Here is a 19,336-nt window from a genome sequence, read left to right as displayed (position 1 = left end):
CCTCCCCTCGACCACACACACACACACACACACGTAAGACATTCACGACTTCAGGGGACACTGCATTGATTTACATTCATTTCGTGGAGACTTACTCTAACCTTAACCACAATTACTACTGGCCTAATCCTAATCCTGATCCTAACCCTAAACTCAACCTAACCTTAAAACATATCTTCACCTTAAAATGTAGTCATTTACATTGTGGGGACCCGATTTTTGTCCCCACAAGGAAGACAAGTCCCCATAATGTGACTGTGTAAACACACAGTCATTGTCTAAAGTCTCATGTTGTATTCCTTATTCAGGTTGAGGGGCTGCAGTTTGTCAGAAATCAGCTGAAATCAACTCCTCTCACCTGAGCTGGAAAAAGCTACAGGATTCAGGAATCGTTGGGGGCGGGGCTTATTGTTGATACCAGATGAAAAAAACAAAGGTGGGCTGTGGCCATTTTTAAAAAATGTTTTTTTATTTTTATAAGACTGACAAAGGGAGAACATCATTTACAAACAGATGCACTAAACTTAACGCTGTCCATACATTTGTTTACATATGTTTTAGCTGCTTTTTTGTTTTGGACCGGCTCAAATGTTAAAAATGTGCTCCGTCTTAAGCGCCAAGAAATTTAGCTTCTCGTTTGCATTTAAGAATGTGAAATTTTGCAGTTTTTCTGGAATCAGCCAAGTATCACGTATAGTAAAGTGTATGATGCAAAATTAATCTGTTAATTTAAAAAAGTACATAAATAACTCATAACTTGCCATCGCTTGGTGGTCCACATGAAAACGACTGGAGGGGCTGCATGTGGCCCGTAGGCCACGAGTTTGAGACCCCTGTTCAGACAGGTCTGGTTCGAGCGTCAGGGGAGTCGGGGTGTCAGCCAGGTCGAGGCTCAGATGACGATCTTTGGCGACTACTTCTGTTGTCAAAATGGTTTTTCGCCTTGGTGGGCGGGGCTTTATAACCTGGGGCGTAAATTCAACTGTCCATGCGATTTAATTTTTTTTATTCACATTCATTACATTACCAGATGATTTCATCCAAAGATATTTACAATAAGTGCATTTAGGTGAGTAAAAAAACAGCTAGTCAGAAATCATACATACGCAGATGTCTTTCTAATAAAAGAAGCATCCAAAGTCAGTCAGTCATCATCTAACCGCTTTATCCTCCACCAGAGGGTCGCGGGGGGTGCTGTGCCAATCTCAGCTACATCGGGCGATAGGCGGGGTACACCCTGGACAGTTCGCCAGTCCATCGCAGGGCCACACACACAGCTAGAGACAAAACAACCATTCACTCTCACACACTCACACACTCACACACTCACACACTCCTTTAGAGTGTCCAATTCACCTAATCCCCACATTGCATGTTTTTGGACTGTGGGAGGAAGCCGGAGAACCCGGAGAGAACCCACACACACACGGGGAGAACATGCAAACTCCATGCAGAAAGGTCCTTGTTCCAACCGGGGCTCGAACCCGGGTCTTCTCGCTGCAAGGCGAGAGTGCTAACCACTATACCACTGTCTGACCCAGCATCCAAAGTATAAAATCTAAAAATCTATTTAAATTGTATTTAAAATACAGTGTAATGTATTGTAAGAGGAGGGATCAGTGTAGTATACACACACATTTAATAAAGGTGCAAAATACATGTATAGATCATAACCTAACAGCAGGATTGTCTAATAAAAAATACAAAGGCTTTGCTCAGGTATGAAACAAACGATTTTTCTGTCTATTTAGTTGTTTGTTCTTCATGGAAGTAACATGCAGATGTTGTTTTGTGTCTATTTTAGTATTTTCCTCGTTCTAGTGACTATTTTCCAAGATTGGATTGTGTTTACAAAAAGCTGCCATCTCATTGGTCGAGCACGACTCATGTGACGACTTTACCACTCGACCAGGGGCCTGTTTCAGAAAGCAGGTTCAACAAACTCTGAGTTAAAACCTTAACTCTAAGTTGGCCAACTCTGAGTTTTCGGTTTCAGAACAGCTGATCAGCATTAGTTCAATCAACTCTGAGTATGTTCACACTGAGTTCATCATCAATGGAGCTCTGATACTATGATTCACCATGGCAACAGGTAAACAAAGAGCACAGCCTCCATTTTAATCCAGTTGAGCAGAAATATTAACACATGCAATATTATCGACCATGACATTTATCTTCAAAAATAGTAGTGAAGAGCCGAGTCAATAAATGAACACTATTACATTTTATACAGCGTAATCCACTCATTCATCATTTAACAGACTTTAATTTCATTAATGGATGATAAAATGCTGCAGTCCTACCATATGTTACATTTGATTTGATATTTATTCAGCTGTAACCCTGTACACTGTACAGTAACTGTAACACAATCTGTGTTACAGTGTTAATGTCACGCAGTCACAGTGTTGGTGTGCACTCTTAATGACACATGAGCTCCCCTGGAAACATGATTTGTGAGATTTTGGGGGCGTCTCTAAAATATTGGCAAAATATTGTTTTTTGAGGAATGGAGAAGAAGTGTGATGGTGCCCATTTTTAAGAATAAGGGAGATGTTCAGAATTGCAGTAACTATAGAGGAATAAAGTTGATGAGCCATACAATGAAGTTATGGGAAAGAGTAGTGGAAACTAGAATGAGAGCAGAAGGGAGGAACAGCGGTATTATGTCAACGCGGAGGGACAAGTGTGCTGTTGGTGGCTGCACAGTGGAGCACAGTGTTTTACAGAGGATTTTATATATGAAGCTAATGTGCCGGATAAAGTCAGCAAACGTGTGTTCGCACCACTTCACATCAGACTGCGTATTTAGTCAGCGACGTACAAACACACACATTGTTAAGAAAAGGTCACACAGAGGTCATAACTGACCATTCTGACACGTCCTAATTAAAAACATTTGTTCAGTACGTCCTCCATGACCGGAGCACAGACTCAGTCTGATACAGTCACATACAGCAGCTGTTTATGCAGCGATCAGATGATCGCCAGTGGCGAGCGGCGAGCTGCCTAAACTGCCGCTGTATGTGACTGATCGCCAGCTCCGGAGCATACAGTCATCAGCGGTGCTGTCCCTAAGTGTTTTTAACTGATTTACAGTTGGACAGCGTTCGGCTCGATCCTTATGTAGGACGTCTCTTCCTGTGACGGCACTCTCGCTGTTTTCTGCTCACACTGCCATGTTGATATTGTCAGAGAACTAGTGGAGGGAGGGGGAGACGAATACAGCTGTAAAGCGCTGTAAAGAGGACAAATCAGAAACCCCCTGGAAGAAGTGGGTGTGTGTTTGCCTGTGTCTCATTTGCATATAAAGGGACCATGCACGAAAAGGGGCATTCTGAAAGGGGCGGGTTTAGTAGGGTTATTGAAGTGCTATGATGCTTCATCCTTATGGTATTTTGACCAAAGCATGTCACTGACATGTTCATTAGGACACCAGGGAACTATTTTAATGGGGGAAATAGGGTACAATATGTCCACTTTAAGAACGCTGGTAGAGAAATACAGAGAAGGTCAGAGGGAGCTGCATTGTGCCTTTGTAGATCTGGAAAAAGCCTATGACAGGGTGCCCAGAGAGGAACTATGGTACTGTATGAGGAAGTCTGGAGTGGTAGAGAAGTATGTTAGACTGGTGCAGGACATGTATGCCAACTGTGAGACAGCGGTGAGGTGTGCTGTAGGTGTGACAGAGAAGTTCAAGTTGGAGGTGGGACTACATCAGGGTTCGGCTCTGAGTCCCTTCTTGTTTGCGGTGGTGATGGACAGACTGACAGATGAGGTTAGACAGGCATCTCCATGGACTATGATGTTTGCAGATGACATTATAATCTGTGGTGAGAGCAGAGACCAGGTGGAGGAAAAGCTCGAGAGGTGGAGATATGCTCTAGAAAGGAGAGGAATGAAGGTTAGTCGCAGCATGACAGAATATATGTGTGTGAATGAGAGGAACCCAAGTGGAACCATGAGGCTACAGGGAGCGGAGATAAAGAAGGTGGAGGATTTGAAGTATTTAGGGTCAGACAGTCCAGAGCAGTGGGGATTGTGGAAAAGAGTTGAAGAAACATGTTAAAGCTGGTTGGAATGGGTGGAGGAAAAGTGTCAGGGGTAATGTGTGATAAAAGAGTATCAGCCAGAATGAAAGGAAAGATATACAAGACAGTGGTGAGACCAGCGATGCTGTATGGTCTAGAGACAGTGGCACTGAGGAAAAGACAGGAAGCAGAGCTGGAGGTAGCAGAGATGAAGATGTTGAGGTTCTCTTTGGGAGTGACGAAGATGGATAGAATCAAGAATGAGTCAGTCAGAGGAACAGCACATGTTAGATGTTTTGGAGATAAGGTCAGAGAGGCCAGAATGAGATGATTTGGTCATGTACAGAGGAGGGATAGTGAGTATATTGGTCTAGAGGAAGACCAAAGAGAAGGTTTATGGATGTAGTGGAGGAGGACATGAGGTTGGTTGGTGTGAGAGAGGGGGATACAGAGAACAGGGTGAGATGGAGGAGGTTGATTCGCTGTGGCGACCCCTGAATGGAGCAGCCGAAAGGAAAAGAAGAAGAAGACAGTGTTGAGTCAGCGCTCATGAGTTTTTAATGACATCCTCCTGGTGTCTGTGTGGTTCTGCTGTGGATCATAACACTAGGTTGGCATGAAGTGGTTCAGGTCCTATTTGACTGGAAGAACCTTTTGTGTCGGCCTTGATGGTTTTGTGTCATCCTCTGCACCTCTCTCCTGTGGAGTGCCGCAGGGCTCCATTCTCGGGCCGCTGTTGTTTTCTTTGATTCCACTTGCTTCTGTGATTCATGTTCCTCTGAAGAGAAAACCTGGGTTCTTTAACACCTTTCAACAAAAGCATCACAACAAACACAGTGGGGGAAAATGGATTCTGAACAGATCAGCTGTTATAAAGAAGTTTCTTCCAATCGAGGCCGTTAAATTGAAACCTGTTCATGCATTCATCACAACTCGCCTGGATTGCTACAGCACCTTATATGTTGGGGTTAGCCCCGTTTCACTGGAGCTCACAGACACGAGCACATCACTTCACTGGCTCCTGGTGAATTACAGGATCCATTTCAAAATGACAATGAATGAAAATCTTACAAGACACTTAGCTACCAGACAGACAGACAGACAGAGCTCACTGAGAGGTGTAACGCTGCTCTCTACAGTTTGAAGTTCTTTTAATTGATCAATCCTCAGAGCAGAAATTTCATTGATCAAACTCAGACCACAAACATCAACACTTGAGCTGTTACCATGGAAACACCTGCCCCGCCCTTCACTGTGTCATCACAGAGGCGGAGATACAAATATATAATATATATATTATAGATATATAGATATAGATTTATGTAGAAACACTTAAAATAGAACTATATAGAAACAAAGTACAGAACAAAAAACTGCAAACACAAGTCCCACCCCCACCTTTTAGATGATGTCACAGAATAAGTTCAGAGAGCTCAGACACTGTGTTTTCTAAGCCTACACCTGAAATGTTAATAACTCTACCATCTTACACCTGCTCCCTCCAGGGGGCGCCTTCATGGTCCTCATGGACCTTCTCTGTGGTCTTTTCCTCCATCTTCAACATGCTTTCTTAGAATTTTAGGTAAAATAGTGCTTTTCTTGATGACCACTCCAACCTGCTTTACGCTACAGTTTTGGGTGGGTGGGGCAGCTCAGTGATTAACTGTGACATGGATGCTGGTATCGCACATATATGTTAGTTATGGAGGTCTACATATACACTGCCTGCCACTGCCGTCAGTGAGGAGATATTTTGATCTGCTCGTTTGCAGCGACGGAGGATTTTGACCATGAAAACAAGTTACTACACTGCCTGGCCAAAAAGAAGTCACCACCTAAAAAAAAAGGGTCACATGGTTGGACCGCCTTTAGCTTTGATTACGGCACTCATTCACTCTGGCATTGTTTCCATAAGCTACTGCAATATCACAAGATTTATTTCCGTCCAGTGTTGCATTGATTTCACTGAGCAAAGCCTTCTCCAGCACATCCCACATCACAAGCTTCTCAATTCTCATGGGGATAAGGTCTGGACTCTGTGGTGGCCAATCCATGTGTGAAAATGATGTCTCATGCTCCCTGAACCACTCTTTCACAATTTAAGCCTGATGAATCCTGGCATTGTCATCTTGAAATATGCCCATGTCATCAGGGAAGAAAAAAAATGCATTGATGGAATAATGTGGTCATTCATTATAGGTAGTCAGCTGACCTCATTCTTTGGGCACATAATGTTGCTGAACCTAGACCTGACCAACTGCAGCAACCCCTTACCTATTTGCTTTGTTAAATCCAGATGGCAACTTGTTTTCATGGTCAAAATCCTCTGTCGCTGCAAACGAGCTGATTGAAATATCTCCTCACTGACGCTCTCGTCAGCAGCGCTGTTTCAGACCAAAACCACACCCCCAGAACGCGGACTGTGTTGTGATTGGCCAGCCAACGAGAGCTTTCCCACTGTCCTGTGATTGGTCAGGTACCTGGAAGTGACGTCATTAGCACGTCAGCTCTCAGATACACAGCTCCCCCCTCTGGCACGGTGGATGCTCTGCATCTCAGCAGCTACAAGCAGAGTAGTTCTTCTTCTTCTGCGGTTGAATGTACGCAACCGGATGTGCCCGCACCAGGAGCTACAGTGGTGAGAGGAGTGGAGAGGTTTATTTATGGTTTATTTGACATGGACAGTGCACATTAATAAACATACAATGTAAATGTGCCAGAATTAGCCAAAATGGCTATTTTACATCTGTTGTCCGGGTTTACTGATGACGTCATGACCAAACGGAAGTGCCTTTCCACTTTGCAGAGCCCAGGAAAACAATAAAAGCCTATTTTTTCAGCAGTGGCTGAAGTGTTTGTTCTGAAACTTTAGGGTTTCATAAACGAGGTTGTGACGCAGATACACACACAACAGCAGCATTAACTGGAGCTTCAGGTCTATGTGGCCTTTAAGACCGGTGCCCCGTTTGCAGACATCATGGTCACATGGCAGGTTGTACTCAATTCCCTTGTAAGATGCTTTGGATCGAAGCGTCTGCTAAATGACATAATGTCATGTTTCATTTCACACACTCACATGCTGCTGAAACAGACTCACTCAAGCACTGAGCTACTACAGTCCCTGCGCTGCACCAAACCATTCAACCTGAGTTGTTCCTGGATTATATGCTCATTTCTAATCCAAAATCTCAGCAGCTCCTGCGCCTCCTGTCGATCATCAGTCCTGACTCTGCCTGTTCTCTCCTCTTCATCTCTACTATCTCTATGAAACAGTCTGATGGGTTAGCGCCATCATCATCATCATCATCTTTGTGTTGTTGCTGTAACTGTACTGAAATTTCTCAATTATTTTTTTCGCTTTCATGTCAACCTTCGTTCGTTGCCACTGACGTTCTCTGTTTAACTGATCTTTGTTAGGCTCCGCCTCCCTACACCAGATCTAGCACTATAAATACACACCCCTCAGGAGGTGGAGCCTGAAGTAGATATCAAAAAATGAGACCTGAAGAGACCTGAAGTGACCTGAAGTGACCTGAAGAGACCTGAAGAAACCTGAAGAAACCTGAAGAGACCTGAAGAAACCTGAAGAGACCTGAAGAGACCTGAGATCTTTGTTGTAACATCACAAATTCCCTCGGGGGTGTCTAAACACAAGTGTGTGATTGGATCGTGTCCCACGATTGATCGTGTGATTGGATCGTGTCCTCGTGATTGGATCGTGTCCTCGGCGTGTGATTGGATCGTGTCCTCGGTTTGTGATTGGATCTTGATGTTGCCGTGTTTGAACATGAGGATGGAGTTGTAAATCTTGAGGGCGGGGCCAAGTTTGATTGACATGATCCTGATCATGTCACTCTGTGTCAGCAGGAGGAAGGCCCGCCCATCAATTTGCTAAAAGGCAGAGATACAGTCACTAATCAATCAGATCACACCAGGTTCACTGTGATGTCATCAATTCTACAGCAGCTGATTGGATGTCTCACCTCGTCTCTGAACAGAGACGCCTGCCCTTCACAACCAGGAAGTGACTCCACGAAATCTGACACCTGCAGAGAGGCAGACAGGTCAGAGAGACAGACAGGTCAGATACAGACAGAGAGAGACAGGTCAGAGAGAGACCTGTTGGACGCTCCAGTGTTGGACAGCGGTGGCGTGGACTCTAGCGACCCCTGGAAGCAGCTTACGATGTTGTTCCCAGCAGAGAGACAGGTCACGACCGGGCTGAGCTGACATGGCTGACAGGAAGACAGACTGGTGAAGAGCAGCATGAAGACTGGACTCTGAGAGAGACAGACAAGTCAGAGAGACAGACAGATCAGAGGAAAGCCAAGTCAGAGACAATGGAGACTCTAGAGTTGATGTGCTGTACCTGGTCCTGGAGCTGTCAAATGAAGCTCCTCCTCTTCTGGTTTCACACGCAATAATTTGGTTGTGTGAGACAGTCTGGGGGTGGAGCCAAAAGAGAGATAGGAGAATGGTGGAGACACACAAACACACGCACACACTTGTCTTCCTCTTTATGATCTCAGTATTCTGTCTTTCTCTCAGCTGTCTGTCAGATTAGAGGATTAGATCAGATTGCTGTAGGTGAGAGTCTGAATGGTTGTGTGTGTGTGTGACCCTGTGATGGACTGTGATCAGTCCAGGGTCGACGCCCCTTTTCACCAGTCAGCTGGGCTTGGTATCAGTGTCATGGACTCCACTCCATCATTTGACACACACATCAAATCAGTCACTAAATATATTTTTTCCATCTCAAAAATGTCTGGTGACTCCGACAGACCCTCCCTGATTCACACTTTCATCACATCACACCTGGACTAATGCAACCCAGTTCTGTTTGGACATCCAGAACTCTCACTCGGACCAAACCTTGGCAACACATCACCACATACTGAAACATCTCCCTGTTAAGATCCAGATCATCAGCTTCTCCTACTCTGTTACAAGTCTCTCCATTCACTTGCTTCACATTATCTTCATCCTGTGGTTTTTTCTTGTACAGCAACCTTGGGTGAAAGGCACTTTATAAAGCAAAGGTATTATTATTGATTATAATTTTAACAACAGGTTCAGATTGACTCGCGTGTGTTTGTTTTATGTGTCTTTATAATAATAGTAATAATAATAATAATAATGATAGATTATATTTGTATTGCACTTTACATTTGAACAACAAATCTCAAAGTGCTACAGAGTAAAAACAAGATAACAAAAATTAGCTATATGCTTTTCTAAAAAGGTAGCTTTTGAGTTCTTTTTTTAAAAGCATCCTCCATCTGTGGAGCCCTGAGGTGGTCAGGAAGGGCATTCCACAGACGGGGAGCGGCAGCTTCAAAAGCTCTGCCCCCATGTTCTTGAGCCGTTCTCCTTGGGAATGTTGTGGCCTAAAGGTGAAACTGAGGTTATGGGGGAAGAACGGAGTTGGTGAGGAGCACCGATTTGGATGGCTTCTGTTTTTGAGCCATTCAGCTGCAGGAAGTTTTGACTCATCCATGTGTTTATCTCCTCCAGACAGGAGCCGAGACGAGCAACAGTGGCAGAGGGGGACCCAGAGGGGGAGACCTTAAGGTAGAGTTATGTGTCGTCAGCATAGCAGCGGAAGTTAATTCCATGCTTACTGACGACACATCCGAGGGGAAGCATGTAGATGGTGAAGGGGGTTGGACCGAGCACGGAGCCCTGGGGGACCCCACAGGTGACAGTGTGGGGGCGAGATTTAGCATCCCCCAGGACCACATGCTCGGCCCTGTCAGTGAGATAGGAGTGGAACCAGTGAAGGGCAGTGTCAGAGAGGCCGATGTAGTGCTGGAGACGGTGGAGGAGGATGTTGTGGTCAATGGTGTCGAACGCAGCAGAGAGGTCGAGAAGTATGAGTGGAACCGGAGTCAGAGGATATCAGCAGATCACTGGTGACTCTGATGAGAGCTGTTTCTGTGCTGTGGGATGGGCGGAAATCGGATTGGAATTTTTCATAGAGGTAATTTGATTTGAGATGGTTGTGAAGCTGGATGGAAACAACTTTTTCTAGGATTTTGGAAATTTGAAATGGGTCTAAGGTTGGTTTGGTTGGAGTAGAGGTTTTATCAAAGCTGTTTTGAGGGAGGGAGGAACGTTGGCTGTTTGGAGAGAAAGAAGAGGGGTAATGGAATGGTTGTGTGTTTTGAGCAGAGGAGAAGAGAGGGGATCAAGGGAGCAGGTGGATGGTTTGGATCTGCGGATGATCTTCTCGACCTCCTGCTGTGTTGTGGGGATGAAATGTGAGAAATGTTGTGTGCTAAAAGTTGCTGGGATGTCCTGAATGGGACTATGCGTTTGTATGATAGATGAGCGGATATTGTCAATTTTGGAGGTGAAAAATTCAAGGAACTTGTTGCAGTTACTGTCTGTATGAGTGTATGGAGTGATCTGAGGTTTGAGAATGTGATTTACTCTAGAGAGGAGCTGCTTGGAGTTACCTGGGTTATTGTTGATGATTGTGGAATAGTGTTCTGACCTGGACATGGAAAGGGCTTTAGCGTAAGATCTTTGATGTTCCCGGTAGGCCAACTTATGCACCGCTGAAGCAAATGAAAAGGTCAGGCCGTGTCCTGGAGCGAGCCAGCGTAACATCCGGCCTGACCTTTTCATTTGCTTCAGCTCCTTTGTGTACCATGGGGCAGACCGGGAGAAGGAGACTGTCCGTTTTTTCAATGGTGCATGAGAGTCCAGTTATTGTACGTTTTGGTTTTGTTTAGGGAGATGGCAGGGGGAGTTTCATGTTGACTGCCTGATGGTCAGACATACCAGTGACATATACATGGAGCTCAGTGACTGTGAGGGAGTCATCCTGCAGAACTTCATCAGAACTTCAGATGTTTTAAACGTGAGTTTGAGTTGAGTCTGTTTCTCACCTGTCTGTCAGTCTTCTTTTCCCCAGTGGAAGCAGAACAGAATCGTCGTTGGGCTCCCCCTCTTCCTGGACACCTGCCCTACTCACAAACACACAGGGTCAGAGGTCACTGATGTCACGTCTGTTATGTCCATGGTTGCCATTGGTTACCTCATGGTGACAGGTACGAGGAGTCTCTCTCCTCCCAGACGGTCAGGAAGCACCGCCTCTTTACGCATGTTAATGTCCGAGTATGGACAACCAAATGCACTGAGCGACGAGAGAGAGAGAGAGACGGGAAGAGACGATGGAGAGAGAGACAACACACAAGGATCAGAGAAAACATGACTCATGACCCTCCACATCAATCCACTACATATTCACCAGCATGTTACTGGAGGTCACGTGTGTGTACCTGTGATGTCCTGTGTATTTGGATCCTTTGATGTGTCCAACTCCTCGACAGCCTGGAGTGGGACACACACCCTGAGAAGGGGAGGAGATGGGGGAGGGGCCTGTCTCACACACACACAAAAAGAAGAGCAACCAACGTTAGCTACTGTCTGTGACCCGTCTGTCTGACTGGTCTGTTGTTCTGTGACCCGTCTCTCTGACTGGTCTGTCGTTCTGTGACCCGTCTGTCGGTCTGACCTGGGGGTGGCTCCAGTGGGTGTCCGGTGCGTTGGCACCAGCCGACAGGGTGAAGGTCACAGAGGTCGCTGTCACACCACACGTCAAACTGTGATGACCAGCCGTCAAAGTGAACCTGCACGCACACACACACACACAAACTCTGATGATGTCATCACATTAGGTCACACGCACAGTGAGACAGACAGGTAAAGACAGAGCACCTTCAATCTGAAATCCTCTGCTTCTGTTACTGAAGCAACGCGGATCAACATGGGGTTCCTCCTGTCGACAACCTCCAGCCTGTGGTTCACCTGGAAACCATGAGGAGCTCTCTGATTGGACAGAAACAAAAACACACCTGTGAATAACTGTACTACTCTCAACACGCACTACTACACACACGCACACACACACACACACACACACGCACACACACACCAGCACACACACACACACACACACACACACACACACACACCTGTCTGAAGGCTGATCTGGGAGCAGCAGTTGATCCAGTTTCCTGCAGATACTCCTCCCACAGGAAGTTCTCAGGCTTTGGATAACCTGTAACACAAAGGCCTTTTCTCAATACTCAAGTACGCAAGTATGTACTTGCGTACTTGGGAAGTATATACTTTAGAAGTACTTGCCGAGTACATACTCGCCACGTACAGAGTACACAAGTATGATTCTTCAGTTAGAACAGCGGCTACTTTCTTTTTCTACTGCTTGAATTGCAGGTGGCGCCGAGTGCTTAAGCCTCATTAGCACCACTTACAGTGTTGATAAATGAACATATGAAATACTTTTAATAATTGCAGATATATAGTTATTATTTTCACATTTTCAATATTTAACTTCGTTTGTTAATTTATTTCTATTAAAATATACAGAACAATGTGGATATATTACAGCGTTGTAGAGTAGTGTGTGTGTATATATCTATATATTTATGTACATATTATATTTAAATACAGATACAATGACCATGGGACTTTAATATAAATCTAAAATTCAAAGAATTTAAAATAAATAAAACATTAATAATATACAAACCTTCAAACTGTCAGGTCAAAACGTTTCCATTAAAAACAAAATAACAAGTCAACAACAAATCTATGGATCACACCGAGCGTGTGCTGACAGATCAGGACAGGCCGAGGTAACGCTGCTGAGTGCCGAGCGTCCACAGAGGCGGAGCTTATCACCTCCGACAGCGTCGTTGCCAAACTATAAATACGTCAGATCTTAATACGCAAACCACATGTTTGAATTCTAAATGACTAATTTCTCGCCTCAAATGATCTTAAAACGTATGTATTCTCTGCTGCTATGTTTTATTTGTAAGTATGGATATTGAGAAACGATGGTGTGTGTGTGTGTGTGTGTGTGTGTTCACTTACCCTGTGGAGAGGTCAAAGGTCGTCCCTGTTCTTCACACCAGCCAACAGGATGAATGTATGGACTGTCACTGTAACACCTGACAGATCAGATCAGTCAGTAAATCATCAGTGAGTCCTGTAACCTGTCTCTGTGTAACCTGTCTGTCTCTCGCGTTCTCTCTGAGTGAGTGAGTGAGTGCGTGCGTGGTGATCAGTGATTGACACTTTAAATATGCTTTTTTAATAATATTTTATAATATGCTTTTTTAATATTTTCTCTAACTTCATCTTTATAAATATTTGTGGTTTATCACAGTTAATAGTATAAGGTGTGTATGAGGTACAGGTAGGTGAGGGAGAGGTAGGTGAGGTACAGGTAGGTGAGGTACAGGTAGGTGAGGGTACAGGTAGGTGAGGTAGGTGAGGTACAGGTAGGTGAGGAACAGGTAGGTGAGGAGCAGGTAGGTGAGGAGCAGGTAGGTGAGGTACAGGTAGGTGAGGTACACCTGTCTTTCTCACCAGTAGTCGTATGTGTCGTCCCAGTTGTCAAAGTGAACAAGAAATCGATCTTCAATGACGTCAGTGACAGAAGCGACGCAGACAAGTCCTGGATTCTTCCTGTCAACCGCCTCCAACTTCATCCCCACCTCAAACCCACACTCCTGAGACAGACAAGTCACAGAGACAATCAGGACACAGAGACAGACAGGTCACAGAGAGACAATCAGGACACAGAGACAGACAGATCACAGAGACAATCAGGACACAGAGACTGATAGGTCACAGAGAGACAATCAGGACACAGAGACAGACAGGTCACAGAGAGACAATCAGGACACAGAGACAGGCAGGTGTATACTGACAGCAGTGTGACAGGTGAACAGAGTGGGTGGAGCAGCATGAGATCCTGTGGACTGAAGGTAGACCTGCCAATCAAAGGCTGTCTCACTGTGGCCTACAGAGAGACAGACAGGAGCAGTGATGTCACAGTGAGGTCACAGCAGTCAGGTGGTTACCTGTGACGGGCGTGGAAATACACAAGCTCACCTTTAGGTGGGTGGAGTTTGTGGTTGTTGTCTCTACACCAACCCACTGGTCTAATATCTGCTGAGTCAGCATTTACCCAGAAGTCATAGCACTCTGAGTATCCGTCGATATGGAGACGCAGTCGATAACCAATCACCTGTTAGAGAGACAAACCTGTCTTACTGAAGACATTTTGTCTCACAAAGGGCTTTTTCAGGGTTAAGACCTGGTTTTAGGATTAGGGTTAGAATTGGGTTTAGGTCAGGGTTCTGGAATGTCCTTTACCCTTTACTAAGATATAAAACAAGTGTGTGTGTGGGTGTGTGTGTGTGTGTGTGTGTGTGTGTGTGTGTGTGTGAATGTCTTACCTCAGCAACGTTAAAACACAGAACATGGACGGGTGCAGGGTCAATGCCCTCTAACTTCATCCCAACTTTAAAACCTGATCTTCTACTGGGAAACAACTGAAACTGGGGGAGGGAGGGAGAGTTTGTTAAACGAAAAACAGTTTCGTGATCTGTAATTTTACTGTGCTTTGTTGTATCCACTTTTTTTGAGCGTGTTATGGCTGGAGATGTTGTGTGTGTTGTGTTGTTGCTCTGTTGTTTTTCTCAATCCCAGCTAATCAGCTGATCCACGCTCTCTCTCTCTCTCTCTCGTGTGAAGCCGGTTATCCTTACAGCCGTGGCGAGCTGTGTGATATACTGCAGCTACGTGAAGCTGTGTCATTTTTGTGTTGTTAAATATCCTGAAGGTTAATAAAAAAAACTGATTTTCCTTTGAAAACCACTGGTCCTTGACTCCTTCTCCCCCAGGTTATTATAATTTAATTTTGTGTTGTAACAGACTATAATATGCTCTTAAATCAATAAATAGTGCTCTTAAGTCAATATAATATGCTCTTGAACCAAATGCATCACCGTGTGGTACGGCAGCAGTACGGCCATGGACCGCAAACAGAGAGTGGTACAGACAGCTGAGAGGATCAGCAGGTCTCCACTGTCCTCTCTGCACGCCATCTACCACCGCAGAGTCCACAGAAGAGCTGCCACCATCATCAATCAAGGACAACACCCACACACAACATGGACTGTTTACACTCCTGCCCTCAGGACGGAGGTACAGGAGTGTGAAATGCAGGACGACCCGTTTTAAGAACTCTTTCTACCCCTCTGCCATCAGAATCGTCAAAAGCCGAACAGACTACACTTTTCATTGTCACGTTACACCTGTTACTTGAGCACAGCACCTTTGCACTATTAGGGTTCTTCTGTATATATGTTGTTTATGTATATAACACATCTCTATCATCTGGTTGCTTTCCGGACTCTCTTAAAGAGGCCAGAGTGACCCCCCTCCTTAAAAAAACCACCCTTGACCCGTCTGAAGTAAATAACTACAGACCTGTCTCTCTTCTTCCTTTTCTCTCCAAAACTCTGGAGCGCGCTATCTTTAATCAACTCTCCTCCTACCTTCACCGGAACAACCTTCTTGATCCTCTTCAGTCTGGTTTTAAAGCAGGTCACTCGACCGAAACTGCACTTCTTGCTGTCACTGAGCAACTCCACACTGAGTCAGGGCTGCCTCTCTCTCCTCTGTGCTCATCCTCTTGGACCTTTCTGCAGTGTTTGACACAGTTAACCACCAGAACCTTACTTCCTCCCTTCAAGAACTAGGTGTCTCAGGCTCTGCCCTTACCCTACTCTCGTCCTATCTTCAAAACCGAACATACAGAGTAACCTGGAGAGGATCCGTGTCGGAACCCTGTCCTCTATCTACTGGGGTCCCTCAGGGTTCTGTCTTGGGCCCTCTCCTCTTCTCTCTATACACCAACTCTCTTGGTTCGGTTATTCGCTCTCATGGTTTTTCCTATCACAGCTACGCCGATGACACCCAACTCATTCTCTCTTTTCCCAGCTCCGACACACAGGTAGCAGAACGGATCACCGCTTGTCTGACCGACGTCTCTCAATGGACGTCTGTCCATCACCTGAAACTCAATCTGGACAAGACTGAGTTTCTTTTTCTCCCAGGAAAAAGCTCTCCCACCACAGACCTAACCATCACCCTCGACAACTCTGTGGTAACTCCGTCTCATACCGCAAGGAACCTGGGTGTGACCCTTGATGACCATCTCTCCCTCACTGCCAACATTGCTGCAACAGCTAGGGGAAAGGGAACTTGACTTGTAACCGGAGGGTCGCCGGTTCAAATCCCCACCCGGCCAAAAAGGGCTGGGGTACCCCTGAGCAAGGTACCCAACCCCCAATGCTCCCCGGGCGCCACTCAGTGTGGCAGCCCACTGCTCCTAATTCTAGGATGGGTCAAAATGCAGAGGAATACTTTCCCTAAGGGGATTAATAAAAACTAACTTTAACTTTATCTTGCAGATACATGTTGCACAACATCCGAAGGATACGGCCTCTTCTAACCCAGAAGGCGGCACAGGTTCTGGTCCAGGCTCTTGTCATCTCACGCTTGGATTACTGCAACTCCCTCCTGGCTGGTCTTCCTGCGTGTGCCATACGACCTCTGCAACTCATCCAGAATGCAGCAGCTCGACTGGTCTTCAACTTACCAAAATTCTCCCACACTACACCCCTCCTCCGCTCCCTTCACTGGCTTCCTGTAGCTGCTCGCATCCGCTTCAAGACTCTAGTGCTTGCGTTCCATGCTACAAACGGATCCGGTCCAGCCTACATCCAGGACATGATCAAAACCTACACCCCAGCCCGCCCACTCCGCTCTGCATCGACAAAACGGCTCGCTGCCCCCTCACTGAGAGGATCGCAGAGGCACTCGCAGAACTCGAGACTGTTCACTGTCCTTGCTCCCAAATGGTGGAACGATCTCCACATCGACATCCGGACAGCTGAAAGCCTCCACATCTTCCGCCGCCGACTAAAAACACATTTCTTCCGACTCTACCTCGACTAAGACGACAACAAAAAAACAAAAAAAAAAAACTTGTACATCGCACTTATGACTAGCACTTCATAGTTTGATCTACTTGAAGCTCTTACTTATTTCTAGCTCTTATTTGTTCCCAAATGTTTAAATGCACTTTTGTAAGTCGCTTTGGATAAAAGCGTCTGCTAAATGACATGTAATGTAATAATATACATATTTCTTTCTTTTTTATATATATTTTATTATTTTACTTATATGTATATTCATATACTATTTTGTTTTTAATACTATTTCTTTCTTTACTTTTTGCTGGTATTTTTTGGATTGGACAGCAAAGTAAGAATTTCATTGTACAGGGAAATGTGTTTCTTTACTGTGCATATGACAATAAACACTTTGAATCTTGAATCTTGAAAGGAGGGACAGGCCAGAGAGAGGTTAGTGTATTATGTGTGTGTGTGTGTGTGTGTTACCTGTGTGAACAGTGTCACAGGAGCAGCTTCACATTTCTGTTCCTTCAGGTACTGATGCCACGACCAGAAGCGTCTCTTTACACTGACTACACACACACACACACACACACACAGAGACACACACACACACACACACATTGTTGTCACCATGGTAACATCCAGGCTCCCGCATTAATGAACCTTCAAAGTTTTGTTACCTTGAGAGACTTTGTTCTTCATCTTTGTTTTTTTTCTGTTCAGAGAGGAAGAGGAAGGGTGCGCACGCACACACAGTTAAGCAGATGATTCATATAAAAACATGACACCGTGTAGCTCTGCGTGTGTGTGTGTGTGTGTGTTAATTCTTATTGTGAATATGTGACCGGAAGTTGTGTTTTCTCCTCTCACTTGACGCAACTTCAACCAGGAAACAACAAACATCTGAGCGCGGCTCTCTCTGGCTCTCTCTGCCGGGCTCCGAGCTCCTGACAGCGGCTGTAGCTCCACAGAGGAGCCGCTCAGAGGAGCCGAGGTCCGGGCTCAGAGGAGCCGAGGTCCGGGCTCAGAGGAGCCGCAGTTTATTCACTAACTTACCGTGTGCGTTGATCCGCGTCAGGCGGTGACAGCTCCAGCACGCGGAAGTAACGACACGTCACTGCGCGTGCGCTCAGAGAGAGAAAGCGAGAGAGAGAGAGAGAGAGAGAGAGAGACAAGAGGACTAACCCATCCAAAATGGAGATATATGTGTAAATCACTTCAGATAAACACCAGAACCAGTTAGACTTCCCAATTTCACTTGAAGAACTACAGGCCAACATAAAATAACTCGAAAAGCAAGAAGGCCTGTGGTGCTGATGGCATCCTAGATTAAATATTAAAAGTCTTAAACATTTGGAACCAAGCACTGATCACACCGATCACACTGCTGCTTCCACCTCAGATCTACAGAACTACAGCAACCTCAAAACCTCTGATCAACCACAGACTTCTACACTTCTGAAACTAACTGCACAGCAGACCATCAACAACCAAATAAACCAAAAGAAAATCAAATCAATGTACACAAACAATGAGTCTCCAACTCATACACATTTCTATAGTTAGACAGGATGCAGCTTGAGGCCAAGCCTCTTCAACATCATGTAAAAGTCAAAGTCAGTGGAACAGTCTGCAGCACCTGAGTCAACAGTGAAACGCCTCCTGTTTGCAGACGACAACACAGGATTACCACAACACCTCCATAATCTGCACAATCTCACCCACACCGGGGCCCTGACAAAAATGATGATATTCCAGCATCAGAAATTCCTCCTAAATAAACATCAGCAGCACAGGTAACGTCAACAAAGCTGTGAACGACTGAGAGGCGAGAATCAAAAACAACATCCCAATTCAAAATACTGGACTCAGTCAGGGCTCTGATTGGCTGACGGGCTCTGTGTCACCTGTCTGACCCTCTGATTGGCCGACGGGCTCTTGTCATCTGTCTGACCCTCTGATCAGCCGGGCTCCTGTGTCCACCTGTCTGGCTCTCTGATTGGCAGGAGGAAGCTCTGTGTCACCTGTCTGACCCTCTGATGATTGGCTGTGGCTCTTGTCATCTGTCTGATCCTTTGATTGGCAGCCGGGCTCTGTGTCAACTGTCTGACCTCAGGTGGCCGACAGGCTCTTAGTCGGCGACCCTCTGATTGGCCAATGGGCTCTCGTCACCTGTCTGACCCTCTGATTGGCGAGGAGCTCTGTGTCACCTGTCTGACCCTCTGATTGGCTGACGGGCTCTTACATCATCTGTCTGACCCTCTGAGATTGGCAGCGGGCTCTGTGTCACCTGTCTGAGAGCCCTCTGATTGGCGAGGGGCTCTGTGTCCTGTCTGACCCTCGATTGGCCGAGGGCTCTGTGTCACCTGTCTGACCCTCCGATTGGCGGCGGGCTCTGTGTCACCTGTGACCCTCCGATTGGCCGAGGGGCTCTGTGTCACCTGTCTGACCCTCCGATTGGCCGAGGGGCTCTGTGTCACCTGTCTGACCCTC

General features: G+C 45.7%; 1 protein-coding gene across 1 annotated transcript; it reads right to left on the bottom strand.

The window, feature by feature from the left end:
• Positions 1 to 7,493: 7,493 nt before the first annotated feature.
• On the bottom strand, positions 7,494 to 17,930 carry LOC122762449 (lethal(3)malignant brain tumor-like protein 4). The gene is made up of 17 exons (XM_044017634.1): positions 17,524 to 17,930; positions 17,327 to 17,412; positions 14,312 to 14,413; positions 13,965 to 14,100; positions 13,781 to 13,872; positions 13,437 to 13,579; positions 12,939 to 13,015; positions 12,014 to 12,099; positions 11,757 to 11,867; positions 11,554 to 11,668; positions 11,318 to 11,417; positions 11,074 to 11,172; positions 10,925 to 11,002; positions 8,401 to 8,474; positions 8,151 to 8,311; positions 8,015 to 8,077; positions 7,494 to 7,922 (listed from the first exon to the last, which is right to left on the bottom strand). Exons 1-17 carry the CDS (start codon positions 17,543 to 17,545, stop codon positions 7,494 to 7,496), a joined length of 1,974 nt encoding a protein of 657 aa, XP_043873569.1. The 5' UTR covers positions 17,546 to 17,930.
• Between the last annotated feature and the right edge of the window lie 1,406 nt (positions 17,931 to 19,336).

Source organism: Solea senegalensis, unplaced genomic scaffold (assembly GCF_019176455.1).
Source record: "Solea senegalensis isolate Sse05_10M unplaced genomic scaffold, IFAPA_SoseM_1 scf7180000015688, whole genome shotgun sequence".
NCBI classification, from domain to species: Eukaryota; Metazoa; Chordata; class Actinopteri; order Pleuronectiformes; family Soleidae; genus Solea; species Solea senegalensis.
Note: the sequence above shows the minus strand (reverse complement) of the source record. Positions and strands in the feature narration are given on the sequence as shown.

Coding starts and splice junctions, on each gene's coding strand:
- LOC122762449 (XM_044017634.1), bottom strand. CDS start 17,545: ATGAAGAACAAAGTCTCTCAAG. Junction 13,580..13,780: donor TGTTCACCTGTCACACTGCT/GTCAGTATACAC, acceptor TGTCTGTCTCAG/GAGTGTGGGTTTGAGGTGGG. Junction 13,016..13,436: donor GACGACACATACGACTACTG/GTGAGAAAGACA, acceptor CTGATCTGTCAG/GTGTTACAGTGACAGTCCAT.